This window comes from Eumetopias jubatus, unplaced genomic scaffold (genome assembly GCF_037043125.1).
Source record: "Eumetopias jubatus isolate StellerSeaLion01/CBP00866 unplaced genomic scaffold, mEumJub1_p1.0 scaffold_9, whole genome shotgun sequence".
Classification (NCBI taxonomy): Eukaryota; Metazoa; Chordata; class Mammalia; order Carnivora; family Otariidae; genus Eumetopias; species Eumetopias jubatus.
In genome coordinates, this window is record NW_028274815.1 from 22,516,628 (window position 1) to 22,536,372 (window position 19,745).

At 44.3% G+C, this 19,745-nt stretch overlaps 1 protein-coding gene across 2 annotated transcripts in view; it reads right to left on the reverse strand.

Annotated features, from left to right (window-relative positions):
* Positions 1-18,424, reverse strand: part of IFT172 (intraflagellar transport 172) — a 32,259-nt gene extending 13,835 nt beyond the window's left edge. For both annotated transcript variants that reach the window (XM_028099529.2, XM_088026370.1), the window contains exons 1-18: positions 18,281-18,424; positions 15,619-15,762; positions 15,282-15,394; positions 14,802-14,841; positions 14,443-14,508; positions 14,157-14,236; positions 13,868-13,955; positions 12,772-12,986; positions 11,755-11,878; positions 11,268-11,363; positions 9,668-9,829; positions 9,244-9,297; positions 8,894-8,997; positions 8,632-8,717; positions 5,649-5,761; positions 4,683-4,850; positions 1,618-1,754; positions 1,343-1,450 (exon numbers count right to left, since the gene is read on the reverse strand). In XM_028099529.2, the coding sequence (XP_027955330.2) occupies positions 1,343-1,450; positions 1,618-1,754; positions 4,683-4,850; positions 5,649-5,761; positions 8,632-8,717; positions 8,894-8,997; positions 9,244-9,297; positions 9,668-9,829; positions 11,268-11,363; positions 11,755-11,878; positions 12,772-12,986; positions 13,868-13,955; positions 14,157-14,236; positions 14,443-14,508; positions 14,802-14,841; positions 15,282-15,394; positions 15,619-15,762; positions 18,281-18,319 (1,937 nt within the window). In that variant the 5' untranslated portion in view covers positions 18,320-18,424. The remainder of the gene's footprint in view (positions 1-1,342; positions 1,451-1,617; positions 1,755-4,682; positions 4,851-5,648; positions 5,762-8,631; positions 8,718-8,893; positions 8,998-9,243; positions 9,298-9,667; positions 9,830-11,267; positions 11,364-11,754; positions 11,879-12,771; positions 12,987-13,867; positions 13,956-14,156; positions 14,237-14,442; positions 14,509-14,801; positions 14,842-15,281; positions 15,395-15,618; positions 15,763-18,280) is intronic.
* Between the last annotated feature and the right edge of the window lie 1,321 nt (positions 18,425-19,745).

The following is a 19,745-nucleotide window of genomic DNA, read 5'->3' on the forward strand; positions in this document are numbered from 1 at the left end:
GGAAGCAATCATAGTAACAGCAGTATTACTATAGGATCATCATGAATTCATTGGCTCGGCAGATATATACTGAGCATCGGTTACGTGCCACGCGCTGTTTTTGCCACTAGAGACACAAGGGGATAAGACAGATGACGGCCTTGCTCTCAGGGAACTTACTTTCTAGTGGAAACAAATAATGAGTAAGCAAACAAAGATATTTCAGAGAATGAAAAGTAAAATAAAATAGTGTGATAGTACATACAGACAGTAATGGAGGGGATTAGTTAAGTTGGTAGTCAGAGAAGGCCTATCTGAGGAACTGACATTTGAGCCAAGACCTAAATACAAGAAAAAGTCAGTCCCACAAGATGGGAAAAAATTATTCCAGGCAGAGGGAATAGTGCGTGTAAGGTGCCATGGCAGGAGTGAGTTTGAGATGCTCAAAGGGCCCAAAGGATGCCAGTGTGGCTGGAGACTAAGAGGCAAGTAGGTACCTGGTATATGAAGGAAGCAGAGGCCAAATATTGTAGGGCCTTAGGACACGGCAAGGACTATGGATCTTATACGAAGTAGAAGAGTAAGCTACTGGAAGGTTCTGAGCAAAAAAGTGACATAATCTAATTTATGGTTTAAAAAATGATCTCAGCCATTATGGGATGAATGGATGGTAGGTGTGTAAGAACAGTATGAGTGAGACTAAGAGGCTTCTGGGACACTGCAGGTAGAGGTGTGGTCTGTTCTAGGGTGGAGACAGTAGAGCTGGACAGTAAGAGCTTCAGGACATGTGCTGAAGACGCTGGGTCAGGGCCCTAGGACGAGCGGGTCATCTAGCTCTGGGGGCATGGGAAAGGAGGGAGCCAAGAGGACTCCTCGCAAAACAGCAGCGGTTGACGTTTACTGAGCACTCAGAATCTCCCACTTTCTTCACTGCCCCCATGGTTCCTCTTGACCGCCCTAGGAGGTAAATTCTATTATTACTCCCACTTTACAGAAAGGAAATTGAGAAACCCCAAGGCTTGGAAAGGTTCACTTAACCTGCGGTTATACAAGCTGGTAAATGGAGCCAAGATAACTCAGAGAGTCTGGAGTCCCAAGTTTGTCCTACTAACTACACTCCTATACCACATTCGGAAATACGCATCAACACACGGCTTGGAGGGTATGGGTGTTAAAACTCTGAAGGGGCACCTACCTACGAGAAGGGGAAGCAAAAACAAGAGAACTCTTATAACCTGGGATGGAAGAATGTTTGGAAGGGTTCAGAGACATTTGTTGGCACGGGAGGGGAGCGGTGCCTTAGCACTGGGAGGAGTGGCTGTCCTTCCTAGCTGCCCGGCACCTCAGTTCTGGTCTGCCTCACCTCTCGGCGATGTGGAGCTGCCGTGCCTCGAGCGCCAGTTTGCTCAAGGTTTTCCACATTGCCTCTGTTTCTGGGGTCATTTCCAGAGTCTCCAAGAAGGCTGTGGCCCTGAAGAGAGAAGGAAGGAAAGCAGGAGTCTAGGGTCAGCAGGACACGGAAGAATACTGGTGATGCGGCCGGGGATGACGTGGCCAGTTGTCCGGCCCATCCCAGGTCCTCCCGCCTCAGAACCGGACTCTCCCACCACCTCACGGAGTATCAGCCCAGCCCCTCACCGGCTGTAGTTGCCGTCATCAATGGCCGTTCCAAACTCGATCAGGCCCTCGTCCAGCGTGTAGGCAACCGTAGTCACACCTTCGGTCACCATCACCTCGGTCTTCCCCCCGCCCCGCTCCAGACCTACCACATCGCCCTGTAAAATTTCAATCCCCACCCCCCGAAATCCAGGTTAGCGTTTCCATTGACTCCACCGCAGAACAGACCCACCCTTACCCAACCCTAGCGCTCACACACGGGGGAATTACAGTGGCCCTTGGTTGTCTAATATTTAGTTTCTTTCAAGCAGGTATGAATTCCTTAGCTATGCTAATGCCCTCGGGTTAAAGTACACTCAGAGCTGGGCCCACACTGATGCCTGGAGGTAAAGTGACAATGTGTGCATCCACTTCTGCTTCCTGCTTGAGTCCTCCTGTTACAGTACAACTTCAACCTGGGACGTACTTTTTAATGCATTCGTTGCTGAGTTCACCTGAAGAAATCACTAGGCATACTTCCTAGTCTCCCACTGGAAGGAAGGAAGGAAGGAAGCTAAAACCTGAGCAGGAAAAAAACAGGAGAGCAAGTGGAAAGGGTACAGTTGCCCTGATGGCAAACACAGTAGTGGGCGAATAAACCAGGGATCCTCCAGCAGGATGAGGGGGCAAATCTGAGAATCCGTCAGTCATGAAATCTGGGATCCTCTCTTTAGGAAAGGGAACAAAAGTCATTAATATGCTTGATTCCTGCAGAAGCAAACATCTCTGGAGGAAAACATGCCCATGTTAGGCCCTTGAGATTCTAAAAGATTGTATTCAATGTAACATGAGCCCCAATTAAAAAAAGTACCAAAATATAAGTTAACCACCATAAAGGAGTAAATAATAACTACAGCACTTTTGGACCTCCAAGAATTTCCAATATTAAAAATAACCGTTATGAAAGTTATGGAATATAAAATAAGTGTAAAATGTTTAAAGACCTAAAAGATGGAGTGAAAAATTAAGCAAGGGACAAGAGACTATCAAAGATAGCCAGGTTGTACTCACTTCAGCAGCACATTTACTAGCAAAAATGACCAGGCAGACTGGAGAAAGAACCAAATAAAATTATATGAAAAATTCAATATCTGAAGTAAGAAAACCTCAGTGGGTGGTTTCAATAGCAGATGAGACAATGGTGAAAGTGAACCCCTGACTTGCAAGATGTTTCTTAAGGAAGTACCCCGAATGGAGCATGGAGCAAGGAGAAAGGAAGAATAAGAGACTACAGAGGCACAGAGGACAAGAAATGGAACACATGCCCAATTAGAATTCTGAGGGTGAGACTAGAGTGTTCCAGAGAAGCAGCAAGATTTGAAGAGCTCATGGCTGAGGAATGATGTGTCCTGGCAGATGTGCAACACACACACACACACACACAGGCATACGCATATACACCAAGCACGGTAAGTAAAAGGACATTTATATGCAGACATATTGTAGTGAAGCTTCAGAACGCCGAAGAAAAAGAAGACTTTTTTTTTTTTAAAGATTTTATTTATTTGAGAGAGAGAGAATGAGAGAGAGCACGAGAGGGAAGAGGGTCGGAGGGAGAAGCAGACTCCCCGCTGAGGAGGGAGCTGGATGCGGGACTCGATCCCGGGACTCCAGGATCATGACCTGAGCCGAAGGCAGTCGCTTAACCAACTGAGCCACCCAGGCGCCCGAAAAAGAAGACTTTAAAAGCAACAAGACAAAAAAATAAAAGAAAAGAAAAGCAACAAGACAGGGGCACCTGGGTGGCTCAGTTGGGTAAGTGTCTGCCTTAGGCTCTGGTCATGATCCTGGAGTTATGGGATTGAGCCCCATATCCCCTCCCTGCTCAGTGGGGAGTCTGCTTCTCCCTCTGCCCCTCCCCCTGCTCCTGCGCTCTCTCTCAAATAAATAAAATCTTAAAAAAAAAGCAACAAGACAACAGAAGGGGCTGTTAATAAACTCAGAACTAAAGAAGTCAGTCAATGGGACAGTATTTGTGAAAGGCTAAGAAAAACCATCAATCTAGAATTGGGAATGGAGTCCAAGTATCTTTCAAGAACAGGCCAAATAAAAACATTTTCAGATAATTCCATTTCAGTAATTTTCAGAAACTGAGCATTTATCTTCAAAACACTTTCTCTCAAGGAGAAGAAAAATAACTCCAGAGGGAAGATCAACAATGCAAAAAGAAAAAGTGAACAGAGAAAATGGCACCATGATGGGAAATGTAAACAAATTCTGGCTGTGTATAAGACTAATGTCTCACTTTGGGGATAACAAAACACTGGACAATAATGGTAGAGGAGAGGTAATCAGAGTTAAGGTCCTTGTATCATTTGCCAGGGGGTCTGATGCTAAATAACTTGAGACTATTAATTTAAGGAAATGGTAAACTTCCGAGGGTAATCACTATAGGAATCAAAATGTATAACCTCCAAAGCAAAAAAGTGAAAAATGGTGTTTTAAAAAAAGGACAAAACAACCCCCAAACCCAAACTTAATTAGTCTAAAATGAGGTAAGAGAGGAGGAAAAAGAAGAGACATAGAAAAAGGACAAAAAGAAACTACCATGTGCTCTCCCTATACCCACACCAGTCATCCTACCCTAGCACAGGGGCCTCTCGTTTGGATGGGTTCCTCCCAGAGTCTGGAAGATCACTGGAATGTACGTGATGCTGGCAGGATAGGAGAGTGGCTGATTTTCAGTCTGATAAAAAAGGAGCTCTGAACGGCTGACAACAGAGAATCCGCACACAGCAACTGACACAGAACTGCCCCTCCTAGGGGTGCTCTTCCAGCTTAAGAGAACTCACTATGACCTGGTGAATTCCCAGGGCCACTGTAACAGAGAGGCATGTTCCAAGGACCTAATGTAGTGTCAGGGATCTGAACAAGGATGGTTCTGGGACCTAGCCGACTGTGGGGAAGGATCGAAGCTTTATTTTGCCGACTCTATCACAGACATGATAGGTGGTGGGCCAAAGAAAACCAAATAACCTTTGGAGCTTCCTCAGGGCCCTGACTGATCAGTTTGCCACTATGGCTGAGGCACCCTGGTGTCGACGTACCCTAATAGAGGACGTGGTGACCCTCTCAGGTGCCTCAATGTTGTACCACACACACAAGCTGTTTCGGTTCTGAGCTACGAGCACATCACTTCCTGGGACCCACTGCACGTAGGAGCAGAAGTTGAGGATCATTGTCTTAGCGCAGCTTTCAATATCGTACAGATGTAACTGAAGTAAGAAGAGGAAGACAGCACAATTAGAAGGGGCTATGGGGTGTCCTCCGATCCTGACCATTTCTTTAATGGTGAAATGGGGCCAACTGACCCACCAGTCAGGCAGATGCTGAATTTCAAAGCTTACTAACCATCAACACTTGAAGTTTATGTTGACTTGGTATATCCTGACTCTGGCCAGTAAGAGATGACCAAGTGAGCAAAGAGCTACACCCAGAAATTTAAGTTAGGTGAAGGTCAGACTTTCATCCTTAAGAGTAACTCTGGGCCAGAGCTACCAGACTGGATTACAAAAGTAAGGCCACCAGGCACATTAAATGGTCTGGAAATTCGCGCAGTGAAAATGAAATAAAAATCACCAGATAGTCTCTTTGCCCTTGAGGCTGAGCTCTTTGGTGATACCATATTGAGGTCAGAGTCAATAAGGGGCTTGGGGGAGACTGTCCTTAAGCCAGCTTTAGTGCTGTCAGGTAAGTGTAGCTGAGGAACACTGGAACAGGTGTGGGTCAAGGCCAGCTAGGCATGTGGGGGGTGAGGCAGTTTCACGAGGGCAGAGACTTGTGAATAGTAAAATTCCCCTCTTGACTTTGGTGCCATCATGATACCATCTCCTTAGAGGTAATATAGGATGGGCTATGACAGCAGACACAATGTTGATTCTTCTGTGCCTTTTGCTGTGTTAATGGCATAGCGCACCAAGCAATTATGTCCCATCCTGCCCTCCCCCCCCATCTCTGGTAGCAGGTACTAAGTACCACATCCTCTATGGACTACTCAATAGCTAAGGCCTTACACGAAGTTTCCGGTCCCTGAATAGAAGCTTGTGCCCAGTTTCATTAAGTTCCAGCCAATCCACACGGCTCTCGTGGCTGATGGTGCCAATGTTGTAGCCACCAATCAGATCCACTACAAAGTAAAGGAGACAGGGTTAAGGAGACAGATTCCACATAATCATATATAGGGCACGAGGCTGGCTGCCCAAGTCTTGCCTTCAATCATATGTTGAGCTTTAAGAATGTTGCATCAGTCTAGAGTATGAGGAATACGACATAATTTTGCTAAGATGCTTACAATACTAGATTTGTACTAGAACTGTAGAGGTTTTGTTTAACTCTGTAGTTAACTCAAAAGGTCTAGGTCCATCAGGAAATGTGATTCCTCTCTGGGACTCTTGGGGTTGTCTCATAGCAGGTCAGAACAGATCAGAGCAACTGGCTTCCGTTACTCACGAAATCCTCTGGAAGGCAGCACTGAGCACTTTAAGGAAGAGCCCCAATTCCAGCACACCCCTGAGAGAAAGCTGATGGATGAAATGACCTTGATGAACATATCTGCTCCAAGGAGTTACCTGCACTTTGAGTGCCTATGACGTCAGAGCACCAAGGGGCAAACAGTGGAGAAAGCACACAGACCAAAGAGGAGGAACCTCTGACTAGAGTTAGACTGAGTGTGCTAAGGATATTTCAGGTTGGTGTGAATTTTGTTGACAATGTAAGATATGCTCACACTTAGACCACTTAGGATTGGCTAGGGATGCTTTCAGGGAGTCTCTTGAACACAGCCCCTTCACAACTCTCATTTGTATACGTTACCAATGCGCAATGTCCTACCTTTGTCATACATGCTGAAGCTAAAGACCAAACACCAGCTAATGTCTACAACTGGGAAGACCAACTTAAAAATGAAATTTCCTTTAATTAAAAAGCAAAATGATAAAGCCATGTTTTAATGTCCCAATTTATAAGTAGAATCATAGAATACTAGAACTGTGGGGACCCTATTTCTGTGAACACCCTGAAATTATATACAAAATTATATGTTTATGTATTTTCTTCTGGGATATGATCTATGATTTTAATTAGATACTCAAAGGGGCCAGTAACCAAAAAAGGTTAAGAGAAGAACTCTGTCATTTTATATACTATTGAAGATGAGCCCTATGGAGTGTGGTGACTTGTCCAAAGTCTCACAGCTCATTATTGCCACTGGAACACGGGCCACCAGACTATATTATTTCCATTACAGACACTTACATTTCTGAGCTCAACAATCTGATATGAAATATAAAATTCATGAAATATAAAAGTATCCTAAGAATAGACCCATATGTATTTGGAAACTTGATTTATAAGAGGTGACATTACAAATTAGTGAGCACAGAATGGATTTCCAAAAAATTGTTAAATATGGAAAAAATTAAATATGATCCATACCCACAGATAAAAAGCAAACTTTAAAAATATTAAGATAGAGGAGGGAGTAGGAAACTTTTTCTTTTTTTAAAGTTTTATTTATTTAAGTAATCTCTGCACCCAACTTGGGGCTCAAACTCACGACCCTGAGATCAAGAGTCGCATGCTCCTCTGACTGAGCCAGCCAGGTGCCCCAGGGAAACTTTTTAAATGAGACCTCAAAAATCACAAACTGTGATTAAATGAACTACATTAAAATTAAAATTAAAAATGTCTGAACACTAAAAGAGGCTGACAAAATATCCTCAGTACAAATGACCATCAAAGGCTAGAAACACACATACATAGAACTCCTTCAAGTCAATAAGGAAAAGACAGCCTGGTTTTAAAAACAGGCAAGGAATAAGAACTGGCAATAAGCAGCAGAAGAAATCCAAGCGGCCAATAAACAAATGAGCAAACAAAAACTAATATGATGAGATATTATTTCACATACGTCAGAGTGAGCCAAATTATGAAGTCAAGCAATTTCAAGAATTGGAGAGGATGCAGAACACTGGGCCCTCCAACTGCTGGTGGGAATGTAAATTGGTACAATCTCTTTGGAGAGCAATTTGGAAATATTTAGTGAAATTGCAGATTTACCTCTTCTATGATTCAGCAGTTCCACTCTAGTTGTAAAACTTAGAGAACCGAAACACTGGAAACTGAAAAACCAACAACTTAAATGTCCCTCAGTAAGAGGAGAGATAAAAGATCCAAAGTAAATATAATGAAAGGTCAGGACATGATAGAACTAGGTATGAATATACAACTAATAATAGTATTAATAGCTAACATTTATTAAGTACTTATTATGTGCCAGACATTAGTCTAAGTGCTTTCCATATAAGGTAGGTGCTATTTTTATCCCCATTTTGTGGATGAGGAAATTGAGATACAGAAAAGTTAAGAAACTTACCTAAGATCACACGGGTATAATTACAGAAGTCAGGAGGCTTGACTCCAGATCCTTGCTCTTAACAAGTACACTATACAGATACACTATTCTCTATACTTTGTAGGGAATACTATGCTATTCTACATACATTTTTCTCTGCTTGAAACATTTCATGATACAGAGTTAACTATTAATATATAAAATAAGATTTATTTATGTGAACACTTGTGAAATTCAAATAAAGTTTGTCATCGGTGGCTACTAATGACAAACTCTACAGAAAATAAGTCCCCTTTCGGTTCAAACAGTCCATTATCCTATTAAGTCTAAACAGGAAAATTCATAACTTTACTAATGGTTCCTCTCTACAATTCACAATTTCCAGCCCTAAGATACATGCCCAGAGAACACAGATAATTATATGGACAGGCCGATATATGTAACAGTGTATCTGTATCTATAGAGCCAGATACAGACTCGCACACGTGGATTTGAACACTTCACATATCCTCTGTAAGAGCAGGGTCACAATTTACCTGGCACCTCTCAGATTCCTGGATTCTCCACCGTACACAATCCTGTGATATCGAAGCGTACTATAAACATCTGTTTTGTTATCAGAATTATGAGAGAGTCTTACTCACCTATGGCAATAGTCTTAATATCAACAAGATAAGCCAATTTCTTATTGTCTTCCATTCCTCGTTGACGCCTCTCATTAATACGGACACTGAAACATGAAGGGTGAGATAAGGCAGAATGGGCTTGGGCCACTGAGATGTTTATCAAGGGCCCCGAGGTACCATAGGGGATGAGGTTTTTAGATTAATCTTGAGGATACAGGAGTTAGAAGTTAAAAAGGAATTCTTTTGGGTTTCAAAAATTTAGAGAACCTTGTTGGGTTACCTGATGAGGTGGGGGTTCATGAATTCAGTACGTACAGAACCCAGGGTATCATTACTCCCATATTCCACCAGGGTTAGCTCTCCAGCATTGAAGATCATGCACACCTGGGGATGAATGGAACTGTCACGTGGTGGGAAGTTTGCATGAAGAAAGAGACCAACAGTAGTAGATGGAAGTGTCCTGTCAGTGCAAAGTGACTCCCACTTTTCTCTTTACTCTGTTCCTGTGCCTATCTCACTCTCCCTTCTTTATCTGCTCTCTCCTCAACCCCTTGCCACTTGCCATCCTTCCAACATAGGAGCTAGAAGGAGATTTATTGAGACGGTGATGGTTAATCAAGCTCTACTCACATTTTCATTTTCAAAGAAATACTTCTCATTGCCACCAGATCCCTGCCAAGCTACCTGTAAAGGAGGGAGAAGACATAAGGAACAATGTGGATAAGTATCCAAGACAACGCTGAAAGAGACAGGGTAGGAGGCAGAGAGATTGACTTTAGGAAGGCCTTGATGTTGCACAAAAGAGGTGCTATGTCAGATTCTGCCCTAGGTTTCTAGGTTTCTGAGAGATGGTGTAAAAACAGTCCAACAGTGGGGGTTCACATTCCAGGATTCTAAACCTCTGGGGTCTCACTCCCAGGTCCACCAACTCCCCAACACCAGAACACCAGCATGTTAGAGCTTTCCTCAGAGATCTCCCCCCTAGGGACCCTGGCTCCCCTGAAGTAGCAACACAAGATGCTCCACTCCCCACCCCTCCATTTGTGGTTCCTACCTCACTAAGGCGATTAGTGTTCAGGTCCCCCAGCAGCAGCGTGTCTGATGTGTGGGCCACCAGGTAACGTTCCTTTCCCAGGATTTTCACCTCTTCCACCTCATAGCCATAGTGTGACTTGAGTACCACTCGGGTCCCCGATGACAGGTTCTTCACAATCACCTTGATAAGGTACAAGTCTGAGCTCCCCGAGGCTTTCCCCAACCCAAAAGAGGGGTGAACATGCCGTGCCCCCTACCCACCTCCACAGTGTTAAACAAAGCTAGTATCTTGTTTCCTCACCTAGCCTAGGCTATTGTTGGTAAAAATGACACCCCATATTCACGTAGTGCTTTACTATTTATGAAATGCTTTCAAAGATGATCTCTTTCAATGCTCATAATACATAATACATACAAAGTAAAACCACTTTCTTTACATTCCTGTATCTCTTGTGAAAATCTTTGTGATGACTTTAACCATGGTGTACTATACCGTCATTTCATATACCCATCTCCTTAGCTAGAATGATCTTGATTAAGGGACCGTATAAAACAGGTAATTATCTCTGTATTCTCAATACCTAACAGTGCTCATGCATAGAGAATGGACAGAAAATGAAAGAATGGGGTGCCTGGCTGGCTCAGTCAGAGGAGCATGCAACTCTTGATCTCAGTTGAGGGTTTGAGCCCCATGTTGGGTGTAGAGATTACTTAAAAATAAAATCTTAAAAAAAAGAGGGGGCACCTAGGTGGTTCAGTTGGTTAAGCATCTGCCTTCGGTTCAGGTCATGATCTTGGGGTCCTGGGAGCCCCACTTCTGAGTATGTCGGGAGCAGGGAGCCCGTTACTCCCTCTCCCTCTGCCCCTCCCCCCGCTCCTGCACCTGTGCTCTCTCTCTCAAATAAGTAAACAAAATCTGAAAAAAAGACAAAAAGAATGAAGGGACCAATGAATAATAAATAAATGGAAGGGAAAGAGGACAGAGATAGATAAAAGAGAAAAGTGGGCTCAGGAACTAAGAAATTACCTTGCAATGTCATACACAGTGATTTCAGAGGCCCTAAAGCAATGTTATGCACCCGCGTAATCCGAAACTCCCCAGTTGACAGCATACAGGTAGTAAAGTTTTTTCTGTTTTGCTTTGTTTTTGTTTTTTTGGGTTTTTTTGTTTTTGTTTTTTTTTTAGAGAGGGATGGGGATAGGGGTTAGGGCAGAGGGGGAGGGAGAGACAGTATCTTAAGCAGGTTCCACACCCAGTGCAAAGCCCGACATGGGGCTTCATCTCACAAGCCTGATCATGACCTGAGCTGAAATCAAAGAGTCCAGCGCTTAACTGACTGAGCCACCTAGGCGCCCCAGGTAATGAAGTTTTAAACCAGGACGTTGTAAGCGGCGATCTCTGTACCCCTTAAGTCTGGCATTTAAATTTTTTCTTACAATAAGCTGGAAATGCTACAGCAGGAAAGTTGCCAAAGAGTTGCCCAATACACTCTGTTCTCTAGAACAGCGCTGCCAGGGGTTAAATTTGACACTGTGGCTGTGTCCAGAAGGTAGGAAAGCATCACAAGGATGAATGAGCGCTGGCAAGATCTTGGTGCAGCAGGCTATCAGCTGCTTACCTGGCTAGGTCCCACATACGTCAACTCAAACTTATTCTTGTAAATGCTCCTCCGGAGGCAGCAGTCAAACTGTTCCACTCCACCACAGAGTGTGCCCTAGAAAGGAAAGTGACAGCATAAAAGGTAACAGGCATGGGGAGGATATCTAGAGAAGCCCTCAAAACCTCGGTTCTAGAATCTAGAGAAGGGTTGGCAGTAAAAGGGCTGGCAGTTTTGGGAAGTACCAGATGGAAAGAGATGGCAATCACAGGACGCAAGGATGATGATGGGATGAAAGGGAGAAATCAGCCCTGCCTACCGAATTGTCTCTTTTGTCTTCCAATAAAGTGCAAATTTCTCTTTCCTGCCTTTAACATCCTATTTTTAGGTTGGAGTCAAAAGGGAAGAGATTCTCTAGTTTCAGGGGACAGTGCTTTAGGATAAGTCTGGATATTTCCTAGTTTGGAGAAAGTCACCCATGCAGAAAGGGATTACTAGTAAAACACACCGCACAGAGTCGTGAGCCATCCCGTTTCCAGGCCAAGGCAGTGACGGTGTATAAGTTGGCAATCTCCTTGGGCTTTGCCTCTTCCCAGATGCTTCTTCGAGGGCTCCAGTTGAGCACCCTAAGTCTGAAATTAATTAAGTAGGTGGCTTTTAGAAGCGATGGAGGCTGAGCAAAAGAGTGGAAATGGGTGGGGAATTGAAGGCAATGAGTTTTGCTGTGTTATAGAAGAAAGGAAGTAAAAGAGAACACACGACCTAGGGAATCTCATAGGAGGGGACAAAAAGATTCAGAGAAGGAAGTTGGAAAAATCAAGCCAAAAGTAAAATGGGGTGAGAGTGATGGGAGTGGAGAAAATAAAAAGAGATCATGACTGGTGAGAAAAATGAGCTATTAGCAATAGAGAAATAAGGAAAAAGAAAAGAGAAATGGTAGGAACCAGAGGAAAAGGAAGGAAGAGACCCACACGAGAGTGAAGGGGGTACAAGGACAGGGTGGACAAGGCCCAGGTGGGGGCCCAGGTCCTAGCTGTTTGTTTACTGTCCGTCACCCACCCATCGCTCCACTCATTCCTTCCTTCACCAAACCTTCAAGCGTATAGGATGTACTACATGCTACTTTAGGCACTGGAGACTAAAAAAAAATGAATAGGCCCTCTTTCTCAAGGGCGTTTCAATTTAGCCAGGTAGCTATAAATACCAAAGTGTAATATAATGTGACAAACCCTGAGCCAGTGGTCTGAAAAGAGGCGATGGTAATACAAAGAGAGTGGAGACGAATTCCACTGCGGAGTCCCAGGGAGAGGCACGGAGACACAAAATCCTGGTGCATTCTGGAACTGCCAGAGTGCCAACGGATGGTGGGAGCAGGAAGAGGGAAGTGCGTGAATTAAAACCCGAGGACCTCTTTCAACATATACTTGCTTCTCATCCAGTCTCCCACTCTGCTTGAGATGAACTGGGCTACGGCAGAGTGTACACAGGGAAAGTAGGCAGAAGATGCACGTGGAGAGGGACCCACCTGTCATAACTTCCCAACACAACAGACTGGCCCCCGGGACTTGCAGCAGCTGTGGTGAACTCCCGCTCCTGAGGGTCACGGCTGTAATCAAAAGTTTGTAGCACATGGCCTTCCTTTCCATAGGCCACAATTCTCCGATCACAGCCTGCAGCCACGATGCTGTTGGTTGCCCAAGCCAAGGCATAGGGTGGGCATGGGTGGTTAACCAACTTCCCCTAAGACAGAAGAGAGGCTTTCAATCACTCGGACTCTGACACCTCCAGCCGGGAACTTCTCCTTTCTAGCCCCTGACACACTCACTCTGACCATCCCACTCTGTATAAATCGTCCTCCCAACGTCTTCCCACCCCAACACATCCTAATCTGGAGGACTGCACAAACTGTCTTTCTCTTTTATACTCTCACACACGTATGTATCACATACGTACACACTTACTGACATTGTGCTCAAGAGGAAACCTCAAAATACTTTTATGTTGGAGTTCTTTAATACTACTACACATTAACTAACCCTGGGTAGGCCCACAGGGAGCATATGACTCTTTCTTTTTAGGGTAAATAAAATTATTACACGAGTAATTCTTTTTTTAAAGTTTTAGTTATTTAAGTAATCTCTGCACTCAGCGTGGGGCTCGAAGTCATAACCCTGAGATCAAGAGTCACATGCTCCACTAACTGAGCCAGCCATGTGCCCCTATACAAGTAATTCTTAATGTAAGTTATTCAAACAATAGAGAATTATACAAAGTAAAACATGAACATTGCTTTTATCTCCCATCTTTTTCCCTTTTCCCTCTCGAGAGCAAATGACTTTTTTTCCCATGAATTTATACATATAAATATACTTTTTCCATAGATGAGAATAATTTTCACTTTCCCTTACTCTCAGAATCCTTTCCACTTGATTTCCCTTTACCCACAAATATTAAGCTCTGGCCTTAATACAAATTCTCTCTGTGGCTGCATCCAAATGTGCCTCTCTCTCTCTCTCTCTCCTTTAGCCGCTTCCCCCAGCACCTCAATCTTAACGTTCAACCTCCTCTAGGAGGGATTTTGGGTTTCCTTACCCCCATCCCACAGCATCCTTTAGTCATACCTGTGACTCTCCAGAGCCTTCATCATCAAAGAAATACCTAACAATGGTACCATCTGCATGACCAGAGAGAATTCCTTTCCCAGAGCAACTATAAAAGGGGAAGGGGGAGAGGAGGAAAGATATTATTCTGTCTCACCAAGAAATCCCCCTTCTCTGTCAAACACTACCCTACCTGGGCTCCTTGCTACCAGTCCTCCCCATCTTCCATATTCTGGTCTCCCAGTCCCAACATTCCCATCGCTTCCTTCCTACATTTCCAAGCTCCTGGGATATGCTCTTCCTTACTCACTTTGTCGTCAGTGATACCACATAAGAATCTGTCCCATAGACGGTAGATGATTTATTAGTTTTAGTGTTTGCTAAACGAACCTGAAAATGGGAAAATGGATACAAATCTGGTTAAGCTACTTTCAATCCCACCCAGATCCTAAGGAAAAAGAAATACAAAAAACTGGTCCTTCTGTTTTCTCCCCTAACATACAATTTGACCCTAAGGGAGAAGTTTAACCATATTTCTCTCTCCAGAACCATTACCCCCACCCAAAAGCTCTCCTGTGTTTCTCTTCCTCCTTTACCTTCCCTTCAGCCAGTCCAAAGACAATGATGTACTCTGCTGGCCACTGCAGACACGTGACAGCACTCTGTAAAGAGGAAATCATGAAAAGGATAACCCTGTCCATGTAGCCTAGCACATTTATAACAAACTGAACCCCCCGCCACAGGCCACCACCCCAGTCGCCTATAGCAGAGGAGAGGACATGACTGGGCTCAAGGAAGAAAGCAGATGAGGATGAGCAGCAAGGCAGTACCATCTTTGCAGCTGGAAAGGTCAGATTCACATGTTAAAAAATGCAACTCCTGGTTACATTTATAAGTAGATATATTGATACATGTTTGTTCATCCTAATCTCCCAGGGACAGGTCTGAAGTTTACCGTCTGGATGAATTTGTTACAGATGACTTTCTTGTCACCCCTGCCAAATAAAAGGAGGGAAAGCATATTAAAAACACTTTCAGAAACAAATTGTCACACATGATGCTGGGGGAAGGGAAGAAAGAACAGATACCTTCCCTGCCCCCTCTAGTGTTTCCTACCATTCCACAGGAGCCCTGAAAAGAGGCATAAAACAGAGCCTAAACAGCTTTGGAACAGTAACAAAGAGGCTGTATCACCAAGGGCTCCCGAACCTCAAAGGGTCTCATGTTGACCTTAGGCTGATTCCACCAGGGATGGTATCTCAGAGCACATGGGGCAGGCAAAGGTAGGGAAGCAGCATCTGACTCTGGAAGGCCTTTGCTTTCCATGTCCCAGCCTGGACCATCATCTTCTCTACTACCCCTTTCCTAGGGAGGCATTTCTTCCTGCCTTCCCCTTCTTTTCCAGGTCACCCCATCTCCCAGTCTCTATCCTCACCAATCTTCTCCAATCTTGTACACGTAGATGATGTTGTCGGTCTGTCCTATGGCAATTTTAGTGGAATCAGGAGAAAAAGCCATGCCTTTCACCATATAGCTCTTCCTGCCATACTAGGAGTTAAAAGAAAGAAAAGAAAAAGAGGTAATGAGTACACATGAAAGAGAGAAGAGAAGAAAAGGTGTATGTGTGACTGTAATGGGCTTGAGGGATTTATCCTGAGAAAAGAAGGGCCAGGCCATTTCCTATGCCGTTGGCTGGGGAAGTTGGTTAGGAAGTTTTCCAGATTCGTGAGGTCCCATCAAGAGATTAAGTACACACAGAGTACTCTCTTCACCTTCATGTCAGCTGGTTTGGTGGAGAATTTATCTCTCCGCTCCCCATGCTCATCGTATAGCAACACCACTCGGTCCACTGTGCAGACAGCAAATTTGGCATTGTTCTGGGACCAAGCCATGCAGGTCACCTTTGCAGCTCCATCCTGCAGAGGCAGCGGGGGCAAAAATAAACCCAGGTGTTTGTCCAGAATGACAAAAGCATTCCTAGTTCCTTTAGCTCTAGTGTGACTTTGGTCAATTTCCCCCATGATAGTCCTTAAAACAAAGAGATGCCTGTGATGTATCCTGGTCTCCAAGCCTATAAAACCCTGGATCAGGAGAATAAGGTGCTTTAGAAACCCATAATGCAAATACACTAAGAGGTGACATGCTGAATCAACTGTACCAATGTGCCCCTGCAATGGCCTTGCTCCCTCATATCCCAGGACTGCGAATGAAATAAATTCAATTGGTCCGATAAGTTTTTTTAAAATAGGTTTTGGTCTTTAGCCATTCATTCAATATTTTTTGAATACCTTATTGAGAAAGGCACATGGCCAAGGGCTGAGAGGGAGACAAAGAGAGAAATATGGTCCCTGCCCCAGGCTAATATGATGGTACGAAAACAGGAAAAATCCCATTAGAAAGGCACATACAAGCACGATAACAGTTTGGAGAAGCCCGAGATAATTTTATGTTTAACTCATCAACTTTAAGCTTTGAAGAATGGATGCAGTTAAATGGGGGGAATTACCCGAGGTAGAAGGAATTACAGGAGCAAAGGCACGTCTGGTCAAGAAACAGTGATTTAATTTAGCTGAAACTATCTTGCAAACAGAACAGAAGAGGTAAGGCAGGAAAAAGTGAGGCCAGCTCAAGAAAGATCTGTGAAATTTGGCCAAGGAGTTTGGGCTTATTTGATAGGAAAGGGAGAGACAGTGAAAGTTCCAGAATGGGGAGTAAGACAATCAGAGTTGAGACTTAGGATGAAAATGCCACCTGGTTAGTTTTTTTATTTTTTTCCCCCCAAAACTATGCAACTGCTCAGAAGCCCAATTTAGAAGTGATTGTCTCCCAATGAATTATTCTTTCCACATCTGTCCACCACCAGCCCTGGTCCTCAATGGTTCTGCACTAAGGACTTCCCTCCTTGAGATAAAACATTTAGCTTCTCCTCCAATTGTGTGATTAATTACTTGGGCTCTAGAGCTCTGGTTTCAAACTTTGTTACTTTTCACTCCTAACCCACCTACCTCCAAAGTCAGAAGTTTAAAAAAAAAAAAAAAAAAGCCCTCTTTTTTATCATCAAAATCCTCAGAGTCAGAAAATAGCCATACCACCACCTTTACCACCCTCCAACTCTTGATTAAATTAGGTTCGAAGGGCTGAGGGCTCCTTCAATAACCATTGCTCATCATCTTCCTTCATCATTTTGCCAATCCTCGGCGTTCGCCCTTCCCTGCATTATGACATCTTATTTTCAAAGACTGAAGGAGGTTTTCATTTCCAATTATTCCATTAGGGTAAAGGAATTTTAAAATACAGTTTCGGGGGCAATGAGCACATCTCTCTTTTGTTCTAATTTCCCTCTATTCTCCTAATGCCACATCCTCTGTGAAGCCTTCCTGATTCCTCACAGCACTGTCGTGAGGATTAAATGGGGTAGGGACTAGAATTACAAAAGCTAAACTTTAACAAGATCTTACCATAGACTAGGCATTTTGATAAGTGCTCGATATGCTTTCTCCTTTTACTTCATAACGCAGAGACAGATGCCATTATTATGCATATTTTACAAATTGGGGACCTGAGGTTCAGAAAAGTTAATTTGCTCAAGTTTACAAACACAGTCTATAAGTGGCAGAACCAAGATTTAAATCCACATGTCTGACTCCACAAACTACAATCCTAACTACTTAACTTATGCTGCTTTACTACGTATGAAACATTCACTATGGCAGATATTGTAATTAGCTTTGTATGAGTTTGTTCTTTGAATTTTGAGTGTTCTCCTCTCTTGTCTATCAGTTTTTACGCTGCTTTTCAGTTTGCAATGGCCTTTGTGTACATGACTTCCTTTAACTCTTCCTCCAGACCCCCTCAGGTTGCTATTATTGTTAGACCCCCTCAGGTTGTTATTATTGTTACTCCCATTTTCCAAATGAAGCAGTTGGGTGAGCGCTCAGAGAGACTGTGTGACAAGGGCTACAATCAGCGGTACTGGATCATTTACTTAAAGTAGAGCCGGCACTAGGACTTGGAATGCTGGTCTCCGAGCTCCAAAACCCAGCCTTTCTTTAGCATGGTTCCTCCCCCAGTGCCCAGCCTCTTCTGAATCTGCGATCTTCATCATTAGAACGAACGTGAGGTCTTCTGCACTCCCTCTTTGGGGCTTGCACCTAAAGCGCTTGTTTATTTGGGTGCAGACTTAGGTTCGTTTACATGTGCGCCCAGCACGGGGCCTCGTACACAACTGATGTTAAATGAGACGGAATGAAAGCTACCGCGGTTAGCGGTCGGTCTCAACTACTGCACACTATAGACCGAGCACAGTCCCACCATCTCTAGAACCTTCAGTCTTCCGCATAACAGGAGGCGCTCAACATCATGAAATTTCAGTTCCCCCACTTTTCTTGGAACGTTAAGGCGGGCGGGGTTGGGAAGAGGCACGCAACTCCTCACCTGAGGGCTCAGCAGGGTTCTCAGGTGCTTCAACTGCATGACGAACACCTGTCTCTCAGATGCCACCAGGCAGCGACAACTCCCGTGGTTACCTGGACAACCCGCCACGCAGCCGCAGCGACTGCCGCTGACGCAGACGCGACCAGAGCGCAACACACTTCGCAAGGTCATCACGTAAGCTTCGCTGCGAAGCAAACAGGACGTGCGCAGGCGCAGTGAGATCTGGGGCGGGACCCCGAGAGGACGGGAATCCTTTCCTCAACCAATCCTGTCGTTGTCTGCAAACCCAAGCTCGAGCCACGCCCACAAGCCCTCCGCAAACTCGAGGTCGTACGTAATCGCGGTCTTTCTCGCGCCTTGAGGCGAGTGAAATGTGGCTGTGTGGCTGAATGCGTTCTTTTAATCCTCACAACCCTGGAGGAAAGCAGGGCAGTTGCTTTCATACGTTTTGCCGCGGACGGAATTGAACCCAGAGAGGTTATATGATTTGCACGGGATCACAAGGCTAATAATGATAGCTAACTGAATACTCAGTATGCGTCTGCCAGGTACTGTGCAAAGGGTCGTATATGCATTATTTCATTTAATCTCAGAGACACCTTTTGAAAGGGATGGCATTATTAGTCCCATTTTACATACCAGAAGACTCAGGATTAGAAGGGTCACTTACCCAAACTAACAGTCAGTAAAGGATGTAAATGGGATTCAACCCAGAGCTGGTGCGTTTAAACAGCCTTTATATTCGTTCTGAACTCTTAGCTCCCGATCTCCATGCCATGCTTCTATACTCCATGCCACTTCCATCCCAAGAACTGAAGTGTCCAGAGTCAGAGATGAGTGTTTCGGAACCAGTGGCCAGTGAGAGGTACTACTTCAGAATTGGGTAGCAGTGGGTTAAAGATTGCTGCCCAGTTCGGGATGCTTTTATGGTTCAGGGCAAAGGGCAAACTGGAGCTTGGCTCACCTGATAGGGTAGGGTTAAGTCTTGTGATACCTGGGGTTGGAGCTTGGTTAAGTAGCAAGGATATTGACTTCTTGATCTGTTTGGATTGGGGTCCCTTTCAGAATTATTGGTCTAAATTCTTGTAACATACCAGAGAGACTGAGATGGAGAAAAGGAGAGTTATTCGTGCACCTCCTCTGGAAAGATCCAAAGTTGAGAAGACCTATAATTCTCCAGAAAGTGTAGCATATGCTGTCCAGAGTTAGGGTTCTACAGCTTTTCCCCCACAGTGGTTGCAAATGTCAGCAGGTATTTCTCTCACCCACACCATCACACCCCCCACCTTGGAATTTAGGAAAGAGTAGAGGAAAGCCTCTATTTTCACAACAAACAAGTAGCCCCAGAGCCCAAAGTATGTCTTTTGACAGGGGAGTTCCAACCCCTCAGTTTTATTTCCATAATCCTCCTCTGGATATAGTGGCAGAGAGTGAATATAAACTCATTTACACCTTACAATTATTA